At 53.5% G+C, this 19,699-nt stretch overlaps 2 protein-coding genes across 4 annotated transcripts; both read right to left on the bottom strand.

The window, feature by feature from the left end:
* Nucleotides 1–1,550: 1,550 nt before the first annotated feature.
* On the bottom strand, nt 1,551–7,104 carry CALHM2 (calcium homeostasis modulator family member 2). 3 transcript variants are annotated; one of them, XM_043475528.1, is made up of 3 exons: nt 6,616–7,084; nt 3,869–4,583; nt 1,551–2,627 (listed from the first exon to the last, which is right to left on the bottom strand). In XM_043475528.1, exons 2-3 carry the CDS (start codon nt 4,421–4,423, stop codon nt 2,211–2,213), a joined length of 972 nt encoding a protein of 323 aa, XP_043331463.1. In that variant the 5' UTR covers nt 4,424–4,583; nt 6,616–7,084; the 3' UTR covers nt 1,551–2,210. The 3 variants fall into 3 exon arrangements, with proteins under 3 accessions (XP_043331463.1, XP_043331464.1, XP_043331465.1); XM_043475530.1 differs by having other exon boundaries at nt 2,002–2,682; nt 6,616–7,104; XM_043475529.1 differs by lacking the exon at nt 6,616–7,084 and having other exon boundaries at nt 3,869–4,585.
* Nucleotides 7,105–10,303: 3,199 nt separating this feature from the next.
* CALHM1 (calcium homeostasis modulator 1) lies at nt 10,304–13,821 on the bottom strand. The gene is made up of 2 exons (XM_043475090.1): nt 13,270–13,821; nt 10,304–10,786 (listed from the first exon to the last, which is right to left on the bottom strand). Exons 1-2 carry the CDS (start codon nt 13,819–13,821, stop codon nt 10,304–10,306), a joined length of 1,035 nt encoding a protein of 344 aa, XP_043331025.1.
* Nucleotides 13,822–19,699: the final 5,878 nt, after the last annotated feature.

The raw sequence follows: 19,699 nt of genomic DNA, 5'->3' as shown, positions 1-19,699 counted from the left end.
AGCAGGCTTCTGGGGCCCCAGAGAACCTGAGAGTCTCCTTTGTGGGAGGTCCCTGGGAGCAGGAATGGAGGGCCGACTCCACACAACCCTGGAGTCAGGATCCCACTGTGGCCCTGGCGGGCTCTTGGTCCAGCCGGGGGTGTGGGTGGGGTGATGAGCAGGGTCCTGGGAGCAGGCCACACCTTCTAGATTATGGGATCTCTGGACCTTGCCTCTGCCTCAGCTCCGTGGTCCCTTGTGCCCCTTGGTGAAGGCTGTGAGGCTTGGACAGGAGGAGAGGCAGAGCCCAGACGGGAAATTCAGGGGCCTGAGTGCCTGAGAGGAAGGTGATAGGTGTTAGCTCAAACCACCTGGTGATGTTTCCTCCCAGGGCCAGTGGGGCCAGATTACCCAACCTCTCTGAACTGGGTGCCTCATTTGTCGAATGGGGTAAAAAATCCCACTTGAAGGATTTTAGGATTGAGTGAGAGCGTGTATGTTATGTGCTGCCACAGGGCCTGGCACATGCGAGGCTCAGTGAGGACCTAGATTGACATGCTGTGTGACCTCGGGAGACTACACAGATTCTCTCTCCCCCTGTTGCTCCCCTGAGGCACTGCTGGGCAGAGGGCATTGACTGACTTGTTTCTTGGGACCTGAGGGAGAAGGGATGTGATGGGCCCACTACACCCCCACCTCCCTGTAAATTTCCCAGAAAGACACTCTGCCTCCTTTGATAATAATCCCGTGATCCTGAATTAAGAGGCCAGCCCAGACCCAGCTAGTTGAAGCCAGCTCATTTTTGGCTTGGTCTTAAGGGAATTAAAAGTTTCCTTAGGCAGAGCTTTAAACGTCCTGAGAGCTGGGGAGCTTTTCCGTGGGAAATGACCGAGTCCCTCTCCAGAGAGCGGGACAGGGACAAGGGAGAGTGCATCAGAGGTCCTAGAAGTGGCGCAGGGGCTGAGGCAGGGCGGGCGTGGGAGGGAGGCCAGGCAGGGCTGGCCTGTTCTCGCTCGTTAGCTCTGGGTTACGGGAGCTGCACTGCCCAGCTGAGCACAGGGGCCGGGTCTGCTGACTCCTGACGTCTAAGCCGAGCTTCCCTCTGAGAAAGGCCAGGCTCCATCTGTTTCCCAGATCAAATCAGATGACTGAACCCAGTTAAGAGATCGTCAGCCCCAGGGCCTCCCCACAAGTGGGAGCACCTGCCTCTGCCTCCCCCGACCCCCAGCCCTCCCTTCCACCCATTTCAGTCTTGCCCAGGGTCTCTGTCCTCTTCCCTCCCCAGGTCTGGGATTTAGTCCTGTCCCCCCGGTAGCTCAGCTGTTAAAGAATCCGCCTACAACGCAGGAGACCCCAGTTTGATTCCTGGGTCGAGAAGATCCCCTGGATAAGGGATAGGCTAACCCTCTCCAGTATTCTCGCCTGGAGAATCCCCATGGACAGAGGAGCCTGGTGGGCTGCAGTCCATGGTGTCGCAAAGAGTCGGACATAACTGAAGCAACTTAGCGCCCAGCATCATGACCTCCAGCGTGCTGTAGCATGACCCATCTAGTCACGCAGACACCAAGCTAGTCCTTTATATTAAGAAAAGCTTTATCAAAAATGTGTATAAAACAAAGCTGGAGGCATATGCCAGAGGGCTGCTTCCCAGCTGTGCACACCGAGCCAGATGTCCATGTGCAGTTCCACAAATGAACTGCATAGCCTTCTGCACGCAGAGCCTGCTGGTGAGTTTCATCATCACCTGACTCTGCTGGTCAGGGCTTCCCACACTGGTGGGGCTGGGTCCCTCTAGTCAGAGGTCATCCTCCACATCATAGTTCATGAAGGACCAGTTCTGGGAAAGGGTCTTTTCTCCAAAGCTGTTGACCAAGTGGCTGGTGGCAACAGGAAAGGGGACTTCTTCAGGTCTGAGGGCCTTCCTGCCAGAGCCCACCTCGTCTGCCAGCTCTCACATCCATATCCCAGTTTTACTTTGTGTTCGTTTCTCTCCTGGCCTGTTTCCCCAAAATCCACGGTTAAAAAAAAAAAAATCTCTGGAGAATTCAGTGGTTGGCACCCTGCACCTTCATTGCAGAGGGCGAGGGTTCAGCCCTGGGTCAGAGAACTAAGATCCCACAAGCCACGCGCAGCCAAAAAAGAGAAGTCCCCTCTGATGCTGATGTGAGCAGGCAGTGGGGTTCAGTTTGGGACCAAATACTGTCATTGGCCAAAAGTGTGGGAACAGGCCCTCAGGAGGCAAGCAGGGACATCTCTACATGGTCCGGGGCCACGCCGTTGCCCAGCACACCCTGGGCCCACTTGTGCAGGCGGCTGTAGAGTGGGAGGCCCTGGTTCTCACGGTACAGATAGACGCCGGTGATGGCATTCCACTGTGGCCGCGGCTGTGTGCCTTCCACCGGGAACTTCGCGACCAGCTCCTCGTCATCCTTGTTGAGCGCCACAAAGCCGAAGAAGCGGCGCACGTTGTTGGCAGCCAGCACCCGCGAGTGCACCTCGGCCGTGCGCTGGAACAGCTGGTCCTCGTTGGCGCGGTACTGTGCCCAGTAGGCCTCCTGGCGGTAGCTGAGTGGTGAGCAGTAGTGCTTGAGGCATTTGGTCAGGAACACCAGGATGGCCACCACGCCGATAAGCAGCCACCCGAAGAGCTGGCCAGAGAAGGGGCAGGGTTGAGGGCGGGCAGGGACCTGCCTGGACCCCCACCTGCCCCGGGAAGAAGTGGCGGGAGCTGGTCAGAGGGTGTGGGCTGGGTGGAACCAGACATAACCCCCTAAGAGCTGGCTCTGTCACTTTCCTGGCCTCAGATTCTGTTCCTCTAAGGGCAGCAGGTCCTTCTGACTGTGATTCCTCCACTTTGCCCTCACTCCCTGGAGCTCACACCTTCTCTGTGTTTAGACTTAGCCTCTTGGAAATCACTCATGTGCTTGTCTCGTGTGGCTGTGAACCTATTGAGGACTAGGACAGTCAAGGTCATCTTTGTTTCCCCATTTAAGCGTGGACAGAGATCTGTGGGCATTTGAGCATCAAACACATTTTATTTCTCTGTCTACCGTCTTCCATCTCCTTTGGTGCTGTCTCTAGCCCTGCTTTTCTACTTGTGTTACTTATGTACCTTTAGAAAATCTATGCTCAGGTCTTCCCTGGCGATCCAGTGGTTAAGACTCCACACTTCATTGCACGGGTTCAATCCCTGGTCAGGGAACTAAAATCCCACATGCTGTGCAGTGTGACCCCCCCCCAAAAAAAAAGAAAACTGCTCTTTTCTGCCTTTTTCTCACACCCTGCTTCTTTTAAGTTAACACAAGCTGTTTTTCTGCTCCTGCCCAGCTCTCTGCCCTTGCCTCCTCTACCTGACCAACTCCGCTCCTTCAGAACTAAGCTGAGGCTGAGGCTAGGATTGTGGCGGCAGGTGCTACTTCCTGACTGGACACCCCTCCTGTCTCAAGGGACTCCTCTTCTGTCACCAATGCCTGAGGCTGACTCTGCTGGGCAGTGGCTTTTCCTGGGATAGGAACAGGCTCGTCCCCTGAGCCAGCCATCCTCCACTACCAGCTCACGGCCAACAGCAAAAGTTTCGTAAGATGGCAAGGGTTTGTGCTCAATCCGGCTGGAACAAAGGGCTTAATCTGTGACAGGTATCAGGCTCGGACTGAGCAAGAAGAAAATTCCTTTAATGTTTAAAACTCTCTTATTTGGGATGGCGTTGACCCTTGCCCCGCCAATCGCTAACCCGTGGATACCCAGCTCTGATGCCTGAGACTGATAATCTAGTGATTTTCTGGAGAGCTCAGCCCCGGAGGACTAACTCCAGGATTAACCCTGAGCTGTTACCTGCCCACTCACCATCAGGTAGGGGGGAAAAGAGGAGCTTCTCTTGGTACAGTCTTACCTGGGACTCGTACTTGAGTCTGCGGCTGACCTCCTCCCGGAAGACTGACAGGTTGGCAGGGCCCTCCCCACATGGAAACCTGGCCAGGATTTCTGTGGCATGGGCTAGCGGGAAGCTCCTTTCTCCAACCGTGAGCGAATAGGGGTTCACGAACTCACTGAGAGCGCAGACGTAGGCCTCACCACGCAGCAGGGAGATGACAGACCAGGTGACGGGGGCCACGGCCGCGCGGCCCACGATGGAGCTTAGGAGGAGGAAGTTGGGGGCAGCCGAGCAGTTCTTGGTCCTCCGGTACTGGCACTCGGCAACCAGGTTCCAGGTGTGGTTGTTGAGGATGACGCCAATGAGGAAGAGTGCCAGGGCGGGCACCCCAATGGCTGCCAGCCCATACAGGTAGTTCCGGGCTGGTGAGCAAGGGCAGTGGAAAGCCACCACAGTGAACAGCTCCTGGCTGCCCACCGTGCCTAGTGCTACCAGCCCGTTGAAAATCATCACATCCTTGCTCTTGAAGAAGAGTGACAGGAAGCGGAAGTTCTCTGCGATCAGGGCTGCCATGGTGGTGGGTCAGCTGGAGGACTGACGGCAAGGGTGGAGGCAGGAGGAGATCTGGGTGATGGCTCCAGGTGGGACTACGAGAGCTTGCAGGCTAGTGGGCACCGGAAGGCAGGGCACAGTCTTGCCATTTCATCCCCTGTAGTGGCCAGCCGGGTGCTTCCTGTAGGACAGTAGATGACAAATCAGTATTTGCCTCTGAAAATAGGGACCAAGGGGGCTATTGTGAAGTCAGGCTGGTGAGGAATGAAGGAGACTCAGGGAGCCCCAGGGCCTGGGTGGAAGGAGAGTAGCCACTGTTCGCTGAGCTCCTATGTGTCAGGCGTTTTGCATCCCTCATTGCCCATCATCACGGTCCTGCACTGAGCTGTGATAGCCCAGTGCACGGTTGAGAAGGTGGAGGCTTCCCCCGGGTGATTGCCTGTCCGGCTCACACATGAGTGCAGAGCTGAGATTCAAGCTCAGGTCTGTCTGCCTCACACACTTAGGTTCTTGTCATCTCCATAAGCTTCCCTTGAGGTGGGGACTAGGAATGGCCCTGTGGCTTTGGGGAATGTGGGATATTGACTGGCTTTCCCTTTGGGATTCCAGGCACTGCTAATGTGCTGGGGGACCTAGGACAGTTTGGAGGGTGTGTCCTCGGGTGTCTAGCCCATGGGTATACAAGCTGGAGTGGGTGTCCGTGGATGAGGGACTTGGGCTTGACCCTGTGCTATGGGCTGGTGTGGAGGAAGGGGTCTCCAGTCAGTAGAGAGCCTGGTGCAGCCTCATAAGAGCCTTTTCATTTTGGAGACCACAGGCTCTGGGCTGGTTTAGGAGATCCTGGCTCTCAACATACTTCATGACTTTTCTCTGGACTTCAGTGTCCTCATCTGTGAAAAGAGGATAAATCATTCGGCCCTTGCCCTCCTCTTAGGAATGCTGGAGGGAAAGAAAGGGAATAAACGGTGCCTGATAACTGTCATGTATGACACCCTCTATCTCACCCTGTCCAGTCCTGAAGGTGCCTCCCAGAGGTGAGGTTGATGGCGGGGGGGAAGGGGGGTAATTCTTCGTGGGACAAAGATCAGGAAACTAAGACCTCCAGAGGATAAGCGCTTTGCTCAAAGCTATTCAAATATGGATGTGCCTGGACGGGACTTTTGAGCGTGACCTAAGGAGGCCTGGGAAGTGGACAACGGTGGGTCAAGCTAAGCAAGCCCTCTATTTTCCTGGTTTCCTACTGCCCCTGCTCTGTGCCCATCCACAAGAGCGCTGGCAAGCCTCCCCTTCCCCATCTGTTCCCCTTTCTTTGTCCAGCAGCCTGTTCCACCCAGGTCCCCAGGCCTGGGGCCACCCAGTCAGCCAGCAAAGGAGGCCTTGATGAAGCTTAAGGCTTGGCCATGCCCGAGAGACAGTGGGGCCTCCGAAGGCAGGCTGTCTCTCAAGCCTGCTCTCGGTCTGGGTAGCAGCAGTGCTGGCAGCCTGCCAGGAAGTAGCCACGGCCTCCAGTTTCAGCCCTGTTCTGCCCCAACTCCCTTCCCAGGCTCCGCCCACACAGGCAAGGGTGTGGCCCCTGTTCTTCTTTCTATCCCGGGATGAAAAACAAAAGTCCTCAGGCCAGAGGCAGCTGGGGAGTGGAGACATGGGAGGTGGGGGGTGGGCAGCAAACAGAGGTGGGGGGCCCTGCCAGTATTTCCTTCTGTGCCTCCTCTCTGGACTACTGTCCCTCCTGGTTCCTGCCAAGACTGCCTGATGGGCTGGGGCAGAGCTGGGTGCCACGTGGGCTGCCAGGTGGAGAAGGAGAAGAGATCTGTCTTCCCTAACTCACTGTCTCCGGTGGTCCTGGAGCTCCAGTCTAACTCCCTGGGAAACAAGAGTTTGCCATGTTGCTGGGGATGATCTGGTTAAAGGCAGCCCCCTGCCCTGGCCCGTCCTCTTGACTTAACGGCCTCTAATATGCTCCCCTGCGTTCAAAAATCACAACACTGGTGGGTGGTGTGCAGAGGAGAGAACACTGCCCCTGAGAATACTGCCCTTGGGCCCCAGGCCTGGGAGTGTCATATCCAGGCCCGGATGGGACCTCAAACAACAGCAGTCAGGACAGGAAACAGGTGCCTGGGGAGTGGGAGGAGGCGGCTCAGTGAGGGGCCTGGCTCCCTGGGAAAGTCCCTCCGGGTAGCCCCAGAGTGGCCCTGTGTGCTCCCCTTCCTTACCTGGGATCCGCTGCAGTCACCGGTAGCTTTGGCCTCTGAGGGGCAGGGCTCTCCAAGTGGCGCAAAAACATCAGAGACCCTGGGTGAGGACCAGCCCATGCCCTCTCCCTCCCCCTTTGCTTCTTCTGTCCAGGAGAAACGGGCAGGGCCTGGGGCTGTTGGGGTCTTCCGAAAAGTTTAACTCCAGAAAAGGGGCTGAACCCCGCGGGATGGATGGTGTGCCAGCCAGTGGAAAAACAGCCTCCAGGCAGGCGGGCGCCAGGCAGTGGGGGCGGGCGGAGGGCGGGCGGCGCGGGGAGAGGAGAGGAAGTGGAGGAGTCAGTTTTGCCGCGGCCCGCCTGCCTTCAGAGGCTCCACACCAGTGGGACCAGTTTGGGAGCCAGGCAGGGGGCCCCCGGCCTTTCTGGTCTGGGCCTGTCCTCCAGGCTGGTTTCAGGAGCACCCGCTCTACTTGATCCCCACTGACAGAAGCAGCCAGAACCGAGCCCCAGGCAGGATTAGGGGAGAGGAGCCACCAGACTGACGCTGACTCCTAGTGGGGTATGCAAAGCCAAAGGCCCCCTCCTCCATCCTGGTCCTCTCTGAGCAAGCCCTCCCCCTGCTGGTTCTTCTGTCCTCACTTCCACTCACTCCCCAGATGCTGCTTCAAATCTCAGGAGCGCTGACGAGAAAATTCTGGACTCCAGGGATTTTCTGAGGCCCTGTGGGGAGAGCTCTGACTGGTGGGTGGAAATTATGAGGAGGCAGATGAAGACCTTTGTAACAGTTAGAGCTATCCAGCCTGTTCCAGAAAGTGGTCGTGAGATCCCTGTCTGTGGAGGTATACAAGCTGAGGCTGAAAAGTCATGGATCGGGAATGCTGAAGGGGAGAGCCCGGCCCAAAGACAGTGTAGATGACCCACCCTCCCGGATCAAGGGAAAGACCCCCGGCCACCTGTCCACTCTGCAGTCTTGGGGTTCTGTGACCTTAGAACTGCTGAGTGACCTGCTGGCCTCCCTCAGCTGGGCTTGCTCACGTGCAGGAATGAAGGGAAAAGGACCAGTGTTCATTTTTTCACATCTTACCATGTCCCAGATACAGTTCCAGATTCTTCCTCAGCAGTTATCCTTTAACCTCACTATAATCCTGAAAAGCAGGTCTTTTAAACATCCGTTTGACAGACAGACAACTGAGGGTCAGAGGGATTGACCCACAGGGATTGAATCCTCTGTGGGTCAGAGGATTGTGGGTCAAAGGACTTGCCACAGGTCCTACAGTCCCAGTATTTGAATGCAGGTTTGCCTGACCTAAATTTTTACTCTTTCCTTCACATTTCTTTAAAATTTCTTTTTATTTATATTTTGGCTGTGGTGGGTCTTTGCTGCTGTGCACAGGCCTTTTCTAGTTGCGGCAAGTGGAGGCTACTCTTGGTTGCGGTGCTCGGGTTTCTTCATTGCAGTGGCTCCTCTTGTTGCAGAGCACGGGCTCTAGGCGTGTGGGCTTCCCTAGTTGCAGCGCATGGGCTCGGCAGTTGTGGTTTACGGGCTCTAGAGCTCAGGTTCAAGCAGTTGGGGCACATGGGCTTAGTTGCATGTGGGATCTTCCTGCACCAGAGATCCAACTGGTGTCTCTTGCATTGCAAGGCAGATTCTTAACCACTGATCCCCGGATCACCCTCCTTCACATTTGTACTTCCCAGTTACTCTGGGCTGGCTTTTTTCCTCTGGACAACAACCCTCCCCCCTCCGCCGCCCACTCCCAGCTGCTAACACACCCCTGGTTTACTTATCTGAATCTCCCCCTGGAGTAAGTCCCACCTCCTGGAAGAAGATTCCAGCCTACCTAGGCTTCCAGGTTTCTCCCTCTTCCCAAATAATTAAAGGGAGAGAGACTGGGTCTCAGAAGTGGGAATAGAGGGAAGGATGCCTGAGGAAGAATGAAAATTATTAACCCAGTGTTGTAAGGCTCAAGATCAAAATGAATTCTTAGATAAGTGGGACCTAGGCCCCCATGATGTCTTGGTGCAAGAAGCTCATCTTCTTGCCCTCTGCTTCCCCCTGAACAAAGGAAGCTCTAGTTCCTTACATCCCTTCCTTCTGTCCAGGAGAAGGAGAAAGCCTCAGATTTGGAAATTAATACCCTTGTTATCCTCCAGGTACTGAGGATATGGCCTACCACACGCCATGCATTTTACGTACCTCACCCATTTAAAGCTCACACAATCCCATGAGATTGGTGCCTCATCTCCTTTGTACAGATGAGGAAACTGAGGCAAAGTGAAGCAACTGACCCAAGGCACACAGTTTGTAAGTGGTAGAGCCAACATTTGACCCATTCTATCTCACTCTTGAGTCTGGTTTATCTCCGCCCTAGGTAGCTCCCCTCCCACCCCTCCACCCTCACCCCCACCTCAGGGGTGAGACTTTCAGCACTTCAGAACCCCCTCCCCAGGGGATGTGGTCTCTGAGAACATGGGAAGACATCAGCTTCCCTTTCTAAATGCTCTGGGGATGGTCTGATTTCCACCTGAGATCTGGATGTGAGGGACATATCAGGGCCATCTCCAAGGCCTCCCCATGGCATGGGCTATGGTCTGAATGTGTCCCCTGCTCAAATTCATATGTTGAATCTTAACCCCCAAAGGCGATGGGATTAAGGAGTGGGACCTTTGGGAGGTACTCAAGGCATGGGATTCATGCCTTATTAAAGAGGCTCCAGAGACTTCCCTGGTGGTGCAGTGGTTAAGATTTTCTGTTCCCAATGCAGAGACTCGATCCCACATGCCACAACTAAGATCCAGTGCAGCCAAATAAATAAATAAAATTTTTAAAAAGAGGCTCCAGAGAGCCCCCAGTCTCACCCACCACAGGAGGACACAGTGAGCTGGCATGCTCTACCAACCAGGAAGAGGGCCTCTATCAGAACATGACCATAGCAGTGCCATGATCTTGGACTTCCAGTCTCCAGAATGGTGAGAGAGGCGTCTGTCATTTAGAAGCTACCCAGTCTGCTGTATTTGTTAGAACAATTCAAACAGACTAAGACAGGGGCCTTTCGTGCCCGTGCTAAGTGTGCAGTCCGCCTTGATGATGCTGAGTGACCTCCATGGTAAGCCACCCTGGCGTCTCCTGACGGGACCTAGCTTCTGATATCTTATCACCTGTGACCATAGGCGTGTCCCATCAGGTGGGGCTGTATCAGGTCCTTATGGCCCACTTTGGTCTGTTCAGCCTCACTCAGGAGACCAGCCAGAATCAGAGGATTCCTGCTTCATGAGGTGGCTGGACTTCCCTGAGCCTTGAGCATAAGGGAACTAAGATCCTTAAAAAAAAATCACAGATGAGTGAACGCTGGGGCAAGGCGTTCACAGGGCCTGAGAGGAGATAGTGAACCAGGGGTGAAGTGGCCTGGGAGGGGCTGAGCAGATGGCAGCTTGTCTCCCCTAAAGGCAGTTCTGAATCCCTCTGACTAATACTGCTCATGGCCCGATAACTCCAGGACCTTCCAGGATAGTCCCATCGCTGGGGGACTGAGGTCCCCTTCCAACTCCAAATTTCCCGCCTCAAATGGGCAGATGAGTGCCTGGGCATGTGGGTCTGCCCTGGAGCCTACAGCCAGCACCTGCAGCCTTCATTTCTTCATCCAGTTTGGGGGTCTGAGGAGCTGTGGGCTCACACCCCCATTCCCACCTCTTCACCTGGCTGCGGCTCACACTTTACTGAAGTAGGTGGCCACCTCCTTGCGTGAAGGCCGGGGCCCACCCCCAGCCCAGCCGTTGCCCACCAGTGGCTCCTCCTGGCCCAGCCGCAGGGGCGGCTTGCACTCATGCCAGCTTGTGAGCAGCCTGTTCATGGTGCCCTGATCGGTGATGCCACGCAGCTTCTCCCTCTCCTCATCCGCCCCTTCTGTGGCGGCAGGGGCAGCCGAGCCAGTGGGGCCGGCAGCCAGCGCCCCATGGGCGTGACCCAGCTCCAGGTCGTGGTTCATGGCCTCAAAGAACTGCTGGATACAGACCTTGGCGAAGGCCTTGGCGTGCTCCGTGCACGTCTCATCAAAGAGCTTGCGCTCAATGTCGATGTAGTGGGACCAGTACTTGCTTTTAAGGAAGGCAGCCTGTGTGAAGCAGGGCCGCACAGAGCGCACGACAAATGCCAGCAGTGTGGTCAGCAGCACGAAGGACCAGCCCAGGGCCTGAGACGAGAGAAGACAGAGTCAGCCGGGCACTGCCCTCCGGCCTCCCACGCCTGTCCAAGCCCCCAAACCACACTCTGTGTCAGGGCCTTGAAGGAAAAGAGCACTGACCACAAACAGCAAATGATGGCACCTCACGGCCTCCACTTCCTCTTCTGTACAATGGGCACAGATATACCATCTCATGGGAATGAGACTGCATGAGTAAAATGCCCTGTATGTAGGCCTGGCTCTCAATACATAGGACTTGGCTGGGCAGACCTTGGAACTAGACTGCCTGGGTTTGCCTGTTTTGACCATAGGCATATTCCAGAGATATGGTGGGATCTGCTCCAGGCTGTTACATTAAAGCAAACAGGTCAATAAAGTGAGTCACACCACGTTTTTGGGTGCCCAGTGCATATAAAATTTATGTTTACACTAACATAACATGTGCAATAGCATTACGTATAAAAAACAATGTGTATAACTAAATTAAAAAATACTTTATTGCTGCAAAATGCTAGCCATCATTTGAGCTTTCAATGAGCAGTAGTAGTAACATCAAAGATCAGTGATCACAGATCACCATAACAAATAAAATAATGAAAAAGTTTAAAATATTATGAGAATTGGCAAAATGTGACCTAGAGACAAGAAGTGAGCAAAAGATGTTGGAAAAATGACACCAACAGACTTTCTCGATGCAGGGTGGCCAGGAACCTTCAACTTGTGAAACACGCAGTATCTGTGAAGCCTGATAAAGTGATGTGCAGTAAAACAAGGCATGCCTGTCCTTAACAGTTGACTGGGAGCAAAGTGCCTGCCTTCTCTGTGCCTCAGTTTCCCCACCTACAAAATGGGGCTGTTGATCATAACCATCCCACTGGGTTGTTCTGAGGACTAAAAGTGACAATAAACTTAGCACAGTGCCTGGGACCTAGTTAGTGCTCAGTAACTGTTAGTCACTATTATTAGGCCAACCAGCCCTAACTATGCCTCTTCCTTCAGGAAGCCCTCCTTGACCACCCACAGTGACACTTCCTCCTCTGAGTCCTGTACCTCTCCTCTGGCTCCTGCTGCTGTCTGCCTTTCAGTCGCCAGGTCTCAGTCAGTACCTCCTGTGTAGGCTCCGAGCTGAGCCCTCAGGGGTCACAGAGACAAACTGCACAATTGCTCAAACTTGTGCTGAAGAGCACTGGGCACTCAGGTGCTGGTTCTATTCCTCCAGTAACTCACTGCGGTGAAGGCTGCTCCCCCAGTGTGAACTTCAGGGTCAACCCCAGCTGCACAGAGAAGCATTCGGCCAAATCAGGGTGAGCGAGGCAGGGCAAACGCTGTCAGTAGTGGGGGTCAGTGGGTTATGGTAGAGCAGCCCTGGGGCGGGGAAACTGCAGAGCATGTGCTGGATGAGGAAATGTGGGCCCTGCTGGGCTGAATCTCCTAAAGTTTCAGGTAAACCTGGAAATCTCATTTTTATGTGATAGTTTTCAGGTTTTAGATGATGTCAACTAATTCTAAAATTAAACTTTGAATTCAGCCCCCGAAGTCCAAATGACATAATGTAGGCCATGCAGTCTGCCCTCTGGGACCCCTTTTAGTCCATGAAGTAATTGTTTAAAGGTCAGGTGGAGGGTAAAGTGGATGATGGACAAGTGCTCACAGGAGAGGAGGCACAGGCAAGAAGGAAAGCAGAGTTCAGATGGTACACTCGGAGTGTGAGGTTCACAGGGGCACCTGGTGACGATGCAAGCCCCAGAGGGGAGAGTTCAGGCTGGAGGGGAAGCCGGGGTGTCTGGACTCGTTGCAGCAGAGCGTGCATGCTTCTGTAGCCTTGTCCCCTCCCCGACAGACCCCTGCCCAGGTCTTCCTGCCCACGCACAACAACTGCTGAGGAGTCCTGAGGGGCTCAGATGAGTGACGGGCCAGAGGGGCAGAGAATGTGGAAGCAGGGCTGGAGGACCAGAGCTCCAGAATTCCCCGTCAGTGGGCCCTCCAGCCCTGCCTTTGGGGCACATCCCAACAGTCCATCCCCTCACTCAAGCCTCCTTCCCCTGAGCAGGGAATGCCATCTGGGGGGCATTTGCCAGGGAAATGTACCCAAATGGCCCAGCCACCCACCGGCCTCACCACTGCCCGGGCCTGGAAGAGGAAAAGGATGCAAATTCCCCCAGGTTTCCAAACTGGAGCTCAGGAAGGAGGACGTGGGGCTGACTGAGCGGTTGGGTCCACTCAGGGAAACCTCAGGACAGGGCACAGGCCTCTTTCCCCAGGTGGCACTGACCTGAGGAAAGACACTGCCTCCGCCTTCAGAAGCCCTGGCCTCCTTTGGGAAAATATGCCCCCGCCCCAGGGAGCTGAGTCTGAGTGGGCAGACCCAGCCCTGGCTGGGGGGGCCCCCATCTATTGGGGAAACATGAGCACGCCCTGAGGGAGCTCCACTTCAAGACCGGGGGACCCGACCTGTAAGGGGAGCCCCAGCCCAAGGCCATCCGGCCCCTCACCTGCGAGATGCAGCGCAGGTAGCGCACGGCCACCTCGCGGGCCAGCAGCCAGTCGCCGTCATAGATCTCAGGGCAGGGCACCCGGGCCAGCAGGCGGGCGAGCTCGGGTGGGGGCAGGCCAGGCACCAGGCTGCCATTGCCCAGCAGGCTCACGGGCACCGCCGTGCAGAAGGCACAGAGGAAGCACTTGCCGTCGAGCAGCGTGACGGCCACCCAGACGACGGGCGCGATGAGGGCACGCTGGGCCATGGAGCAGAACATGTAGCGCAGCACGGCAGGGTCCTTGGCCCGGCGGCCCGGCGGCCGCTTCCACTCTTCGGCCAGCATGGACACGTTGTTGTTCATGACCAGGCCGAGCAGGAAGAGCACCAGGGGCGGCGCCAGCAGGATGCCGGCGCTGTAGGCAGCATTGTAGCCTGGCAGGCAGGGGCAGTTGAAGTCGAAGGCGGAGTACATCTGGGCGCTGGCCAGGGCCATGATACCGCAGATGCCATTCATGAAGGACTCCTGGTTGGACTGCAAGAACTGGAAGATCATCCGGAACTTGTCCATGGTGACCCCACGGGGCCTGCTGGCCTCCTCCCACCTCACCGCAGCCTCAGGATGGCCCCTGAGGCCCACTCTGCCCAGCCGGCGCCCACCTCATGGCTGAGACAGGCAGAGCTCCGGGCAGAGGCTGGGGCCACTGTCTCTTTGAACCTTCCAAGTCAGGTGCTGGCCGAGAGGGTGCAGCTTGACCAATCCCGTGAGTGCAGCAGTCTGCCCTTCCCTGCTCCACCCCTCCTGGGTTTCTCTCTCTCTCCACAGCTGGCTCCGCCACTGGGAAACCAAGAGGACCACACCTGACCGGGACCAGTTCTCTGGCTGCTGGAGGAGGGCGGGGATGGAGGCTCCAACTCAGCTGGAAAGACAGGGCCTTGGGCAGGGTTGAAGTTTGGGAGGATCCAGGACTGCTGCAGAGGCCTGAGCTTCCGGGCCTTGACCCCTGGGTTCCTAGGAAGCGTGTCACCCTCCTTCTGCCCTTCCCATTGGGTCTTGCATCCATGCTGTGTCAGGATCCAAGAGGACTCTTCCACTAGTGCAGACAATGGTATGATGATGTAGTGAGGGCAGTGATGGTGGCGCTGTCACAGGTGTGATAATGGTGGTGGGGATGCCAGTTATGGTGGTGATGGTGCTGATGGTGCTGGGATGCCAGTTATGATGGTGATGGTCCTGATGGTGCTGATGGTGCTGGGATGCCAGTTATGATGGTGATGGTCCTGATGGTGGTGGGATGCCAGTTATGATGGTGATGGTCCTGATGGTGCTGATGGTGGTGGGAATGCCAGTAATGATGGTAATGGTCCTGATGGCTATGCTGTTGTTGCTGGTGGTGATGGTGGTAATATCGTGATGATGGTGGTGATGGTGGTCATGGTGGGGATGGATGGTGATGGTGGTGGAGATAGCGCTAAAGGAATAAAATAGGAAGCCCTGATTTTGGAGTTCAGAGGATTTGGATCTGAGAGGTTGCTAGGGCCCCTTCTGCAAGGCAGAAAGAGCTGTGGCTGGTAAGCATAATGTAGGTGTTTTTATGTCCTGTCTCCATGTGTCTTGGTGGGTGTGTCTGTGTGTTTATGGATTATGGATGAAAAATCCTTTCCTCTCCTCCTACCTCTACTTCATCAGGTCAAAAATTAACGGAATGGGTGATGGGGTTTCATGCCTGGGGCTGAGGAACCCAGAGTGTCTGTGGGAACCAAGGCAAGGCCCCACCATCAGCACAGCAAAGTGGAAGGGGCTCCCTTTGATGCTGCCAGCTCTCCCACAAGAGTGGGTTAGATCCAGTTCCAACTAGATGGCTCCTGTCTGGAGCGAGATGGGGGGCTGTGGGCGGGACCGGAGGAGGGCTAAGACTGAAGTAAAACAATAGACTGGACAGGGCAGCTCCCTGGGACCCTCAGATCTGTGTGTCCCTGTGTGCCATGTGTCCGTGTGTGAAATTTCTGTGGCTTTGGGCCTCAATGTCTGTGCGTCTACAGTGTGTGTGTAACTATGACCATGCAAAACTCGATGGGGTCTTTCTGAGACAGCACCACCTCCCACCCCAGCTCCACCATGTCCACCTACCTCTCATCTGTAGCAAAGCTTTAGTCTCCCAGGCCTCCCCTGAGTCTCAGATGGCTGACTCAGGAATTAATTGTTATTAAAAATGGAGAGTTCAGTTCAGTTCAGTCGCTCAGTCATGTCTGACTCTTTGCAACCCCATGGACTGCAGCACGCCAGGCCTCCCTGTCCAACACCAACTCCCAGAGTTTACCCAAACTCATGTCCATTGAGTCGGTGATGCAATCCAACCATCTCATTCTTTGTCGTCCCCTTCTCCTCCCACCTTCTATCTTTCCCAGCATCAGGGTCTTTTTAAATGAGTCAGCTCTTCGCATCATGAGGCCAAAGTATTGGAATTTCAGCTTCAGCATCAGTCCTTCCAATGAACACTCAGGATTGATCTCCTTTAGGATGGACTGGTTGGATCTCCTTGTAGTCCAAGCGACTCTCAAGAGTCTTCTCCAACACCACAGTTCAAAAGCATCAATTCTTTGGCACTCAGCTTTCTTTATAGTCCAACTCTGACATCCATACATGACTACTGGAAAAACCATACCTTTGACTAGACGGACTTTCGTTGGCAAAGTAATGTCTCTGCTTTTTAATATGCTGTCTAGTTTGGTCATAACTTTCCTGCCAAGAACTAAGCATCTTTTAATTTCATGGCTGCAATCACCATCTGCAGTGATTTTGGAGCCCCCCAAAATAAAGTTTGCCACTGTTTCCCCATCTATTTTCCATGAAGTGATGGGACCGGATGCCATGGTCTTAGTTTTCTGAATGTTGAGCATTAAGCCAGCTTTTTCACTCTCCTCTTTCACTTTCATCAAGAGGCTCTTTAGTTCTTCTTTGCTTTCTACCATAAGGGTGGTGTCATCTGCTTATCTGAGGTTATTGATATTTCTCCCGGCAATCTTGATCCCAGCTTGTGCTTCCTCCAGCCCAGCGTTTCTCATGATGTACTCTGCATGTAAGTTAAATAAGCAGGGTGACAACATATAGCCTTGATGTACTCCTTTTCCTATTTGGAACCAGTCTGTTGTTTCATGTCGGGTTCTAACTGTTGCTTCTGGCCTGCATACAGATTTCTCAAGAGGCAGGTTAGGTGGTCTGGTATCCCCGTCTCTTTCAGAATTTTTCACAGTTTATTGTGATCCAGACAGTCAAAGGCTTTGGCGTAGTCAATAAAGCAGAAGTAGATGTTTTTCTGGAACTCTCTTGCTTTTTTGATGATCCAGCAGATGTTGGCAATTTGGTCTCTGGTTCCCCTGCTTTTTCTAAAACCAAATGGAGATGTAGAAACAAAGAATAGCTGGTAACAATTTAGAGGACAGACCAGCCACTAAGTAGTCACTGAACTCCCAGTTCCCTGAAAAATATAGATAAAGGCCTGACCTACATTCCTAAGTTCCTTTAAGAGGAAGCAGACCCCCACCAGATAAAAACTGTTGACCACAGTCACACAGACCGCAGACCGGCTGAAACCAGATTAGTGACGCTTGAAACTTCACCTTGAGGCCAACCAATTTGAGAACTGTGCCCGAGCTAATCACACACCCTGCAGCCCCCACCTCACACAATCTAAAACTTTGTCCTCTGACCCACAACTTGGAAATGGGCTTAGGATATTAGTCCACCACCTTCCCAGGTTGCTGGCCTCCTGAATAAAGCAGGAGGCCAACTTTTCCTTTTCCACCAACCCTTGTCCCTCAAGTACTGGCCTTCGAGCAGGGAGCAGTCAAACTTGGTACCAGCCTCTTCCTCTAATGTAATCACGTGTGTGGCCTTTGTGTCTGTGTATCTCCATGTGACCAACAAGGACTGGCACTGACCAGCAGTTCCGCTTGGTAGGCCCTCTGCCAGCACTCCACACACGTCACCTAATGGGATCCTCATACAACGTCCTGGGGGAGCTGCTATCATCCCCATGTCACAGAGGGTGGGACTCAGGCTCACGGAGGTCAAGTCACGACTGTAGGTTCAGGACAGACCTCCTCAAGATGTGCTACTGTTACCGAGTCCAAGCTCACTCTGCTCGCCGCCACACAATAGGCCAATAAATCCCAGACGAGATGTAAAGACAAGTGAGTGAGTGTTAGTAGCTCGGTTGTGTCCAACTCTTTGTCACCCCATGGACTATAGTCTGCCAGGCTTTTCTGTCCTTGGGATTCTCCAAGCAAGAATACTGGAGTGGGTTGTCATTTCCTTCTCCAAGGGATCTTCCCAACCCAGGGATCGAACCCAGGTCTCCTGCATTGCAGGCAGATTCTTTACCACTGTGCCACAAGGGCTTCAGTGTTAAGACAAGGGAAGGACTTTATTTGATAGCCAGGTGACTGGCTGCAGTAGACTACAGGCTAATGTCTCAAAATAATCACCTTGTTGGGGCCTGGATTCCAGTTTCTTTTATGGATCAGAGATGGAGGGGAGGAGAAGAAACAAAGTAAAAAGACTATTCTGTCCTTGCAAATGTCCCCTAGAACAGCCTCAGGTAGGAGGATGTGTTAGTTTCACTTCCTAACAGTCCTTCACAGGTAGACTGGCTCTGGGTATCTCCCTGAAGCAGGTCATTATGTTTGCCTCCAATAACAAAAGCCTTGAGAGTCCCTTGGACTGCAAGGAGATCAAACCAGTCCATCCTAAAGGAAATCAGTCCTGAATATTTATTGGAAGGACTGATGCTGAAGCTGAAATTCCAATACTTTGGCCACCTGATGCGAAGAACTGACTTATTTGAAAAGACCCTGATGCTGGGAAAGACTGAAGGCAGGAGGAGAAGGGGATGACAGAGAATGAGATAGTTGGATGGCATCACTGACTGAATGGACATGAGTTTGAGTAAGCTCTGTGAGTTGGTGATGGACAGGGAGGCCTGGCATGCTGCAGTCCATGGGGTCACAAAGAGTTGGACACGACTGAGCGACTGAACTGAACAACAAAAGTGGCAAGATGAGGGTTAAAGTCACAGAAGCAGATCCAGCATGAATTCAAAATTAACCTTTTCCTGGTTACACTATTTTGGCATACAGGTTATTCTGAACTAATGGCAGTGAAGACCCTGTGGGCTCCAGAGAAACTACTGCTCCTCTCTTAACTAACTTGCAGAACTTAAACTGAGAATTTTTCCTAGAGAAATTTTTTTTCCCTATGTGTCAGGGCAAACCTCTGATTGCCAAATATCTGCATGTCTTATGAAATCATACCCCCACAGACTTTACAGAAGCTAGTGCTGTGATTAGTCACTCAGTCGTGTCCGACTCTTTGCGACTCCATGGAGCCTGCCAGGCTCCTCTGTCCATGGGGATTCTCCAGGCTAGAATACTGGAGTGGGTTGCCATGCCCTTCTCTAGTGGATCTTCCCAACCCAGGGACTGAACCCAGGTCTGCCTCATTGCAGGAGGATTCTTTACTGTCAAAGCCACCAGGGAAGCCCAAGATTACTAGAGTGGGTTCCCTATCCCTTCTCCAGGGGTCTTCCCGACCCAGGAATTGAACCGGGGTCTCCCGTATTGCAGGTGGATTCTGGTGGTGAACAGGAATTCTTGAGCTTGTCTTTCACAGCAACAGACAGGGGAAGAGCTTGTAAAAACCCCTCTGCTTATAAACTGCTTTCACTGATTAAGCTTGCTTTAGTTACCTTATTTCTTGTTTTTTTAAAAATATTTTTAATTTATTTATTTCTGGTTGTGCTGGGTCTTTGTTGCTGCACAGGCTTTCTCTAGTTGATGGCGTATCTTCTCAGTGTCACGTAACCCAGCTGACTTATGGAAACTTGGAGTCAGTTCTTTCCAGTGCAAGCCAGCTAAGGCTGGCTGGGACCACGACCCTAAAACTGGGCCTGCACATAGGTGTTTAACGAATGACTTTTTGACATCAGAGGACTGGAAAACTTTACCCTCAGATCATGCTAAGTGCCTACAGTTTTGAGTATTCAGAAGCATGTAACCCAGGCATACCTGTGCAGAACACCAGTTACCTCACGTTTCCCCTACCTCCAATCACCTTTCCCCATGCCAAGACCACCTGCTTATTCCATAAATATCCCAACCCCCTTGCCTTGGGGGACAGAGATCTGAGGCTTGTTCTCTCATCTCAATTGCCTTCCTTGTGAACAAACTCTTTCTCTGCTACAGATCTTGGCATCTCAGTGTTTGGTTTGCTGTGTGTTGGGCAAATAGACCTGGTTTTGTAACACTTATTATCCTGTGCATGACCCTCCTGTCCTAGGAACCCCCCAGGCTCCTACCCCATTCCTTAGCTCAGGATGGTGTTAAGCACCTCATTTTATCTTTCTGTCTCTGAACCTCTCGTGTATGTGAGAGTCCCATACATATGAAAT

The sequence above is a fragment of the Cervus canadensis genome, chromosome 8, assembly GCF_019320065.1.
Source record: "Cervus canadensis isolate Bull #8, Minnesota chromosome 8, ASM1932006v1, whole genome shotgun sequence".
In the NCBI taxonomy this organism is placed as follows: domain Eukaryota; kingdom Metazoa; phylum Chordata; class Mammalia; order Artiodactyla; family Cervidae; genus Cervus; species Cervus canadensis.
The sequence above is the reverse complement of the archived record's forward strand: the minus strand, read 5'-3'. Positions and strand labels throughout refer to the sequence as shown.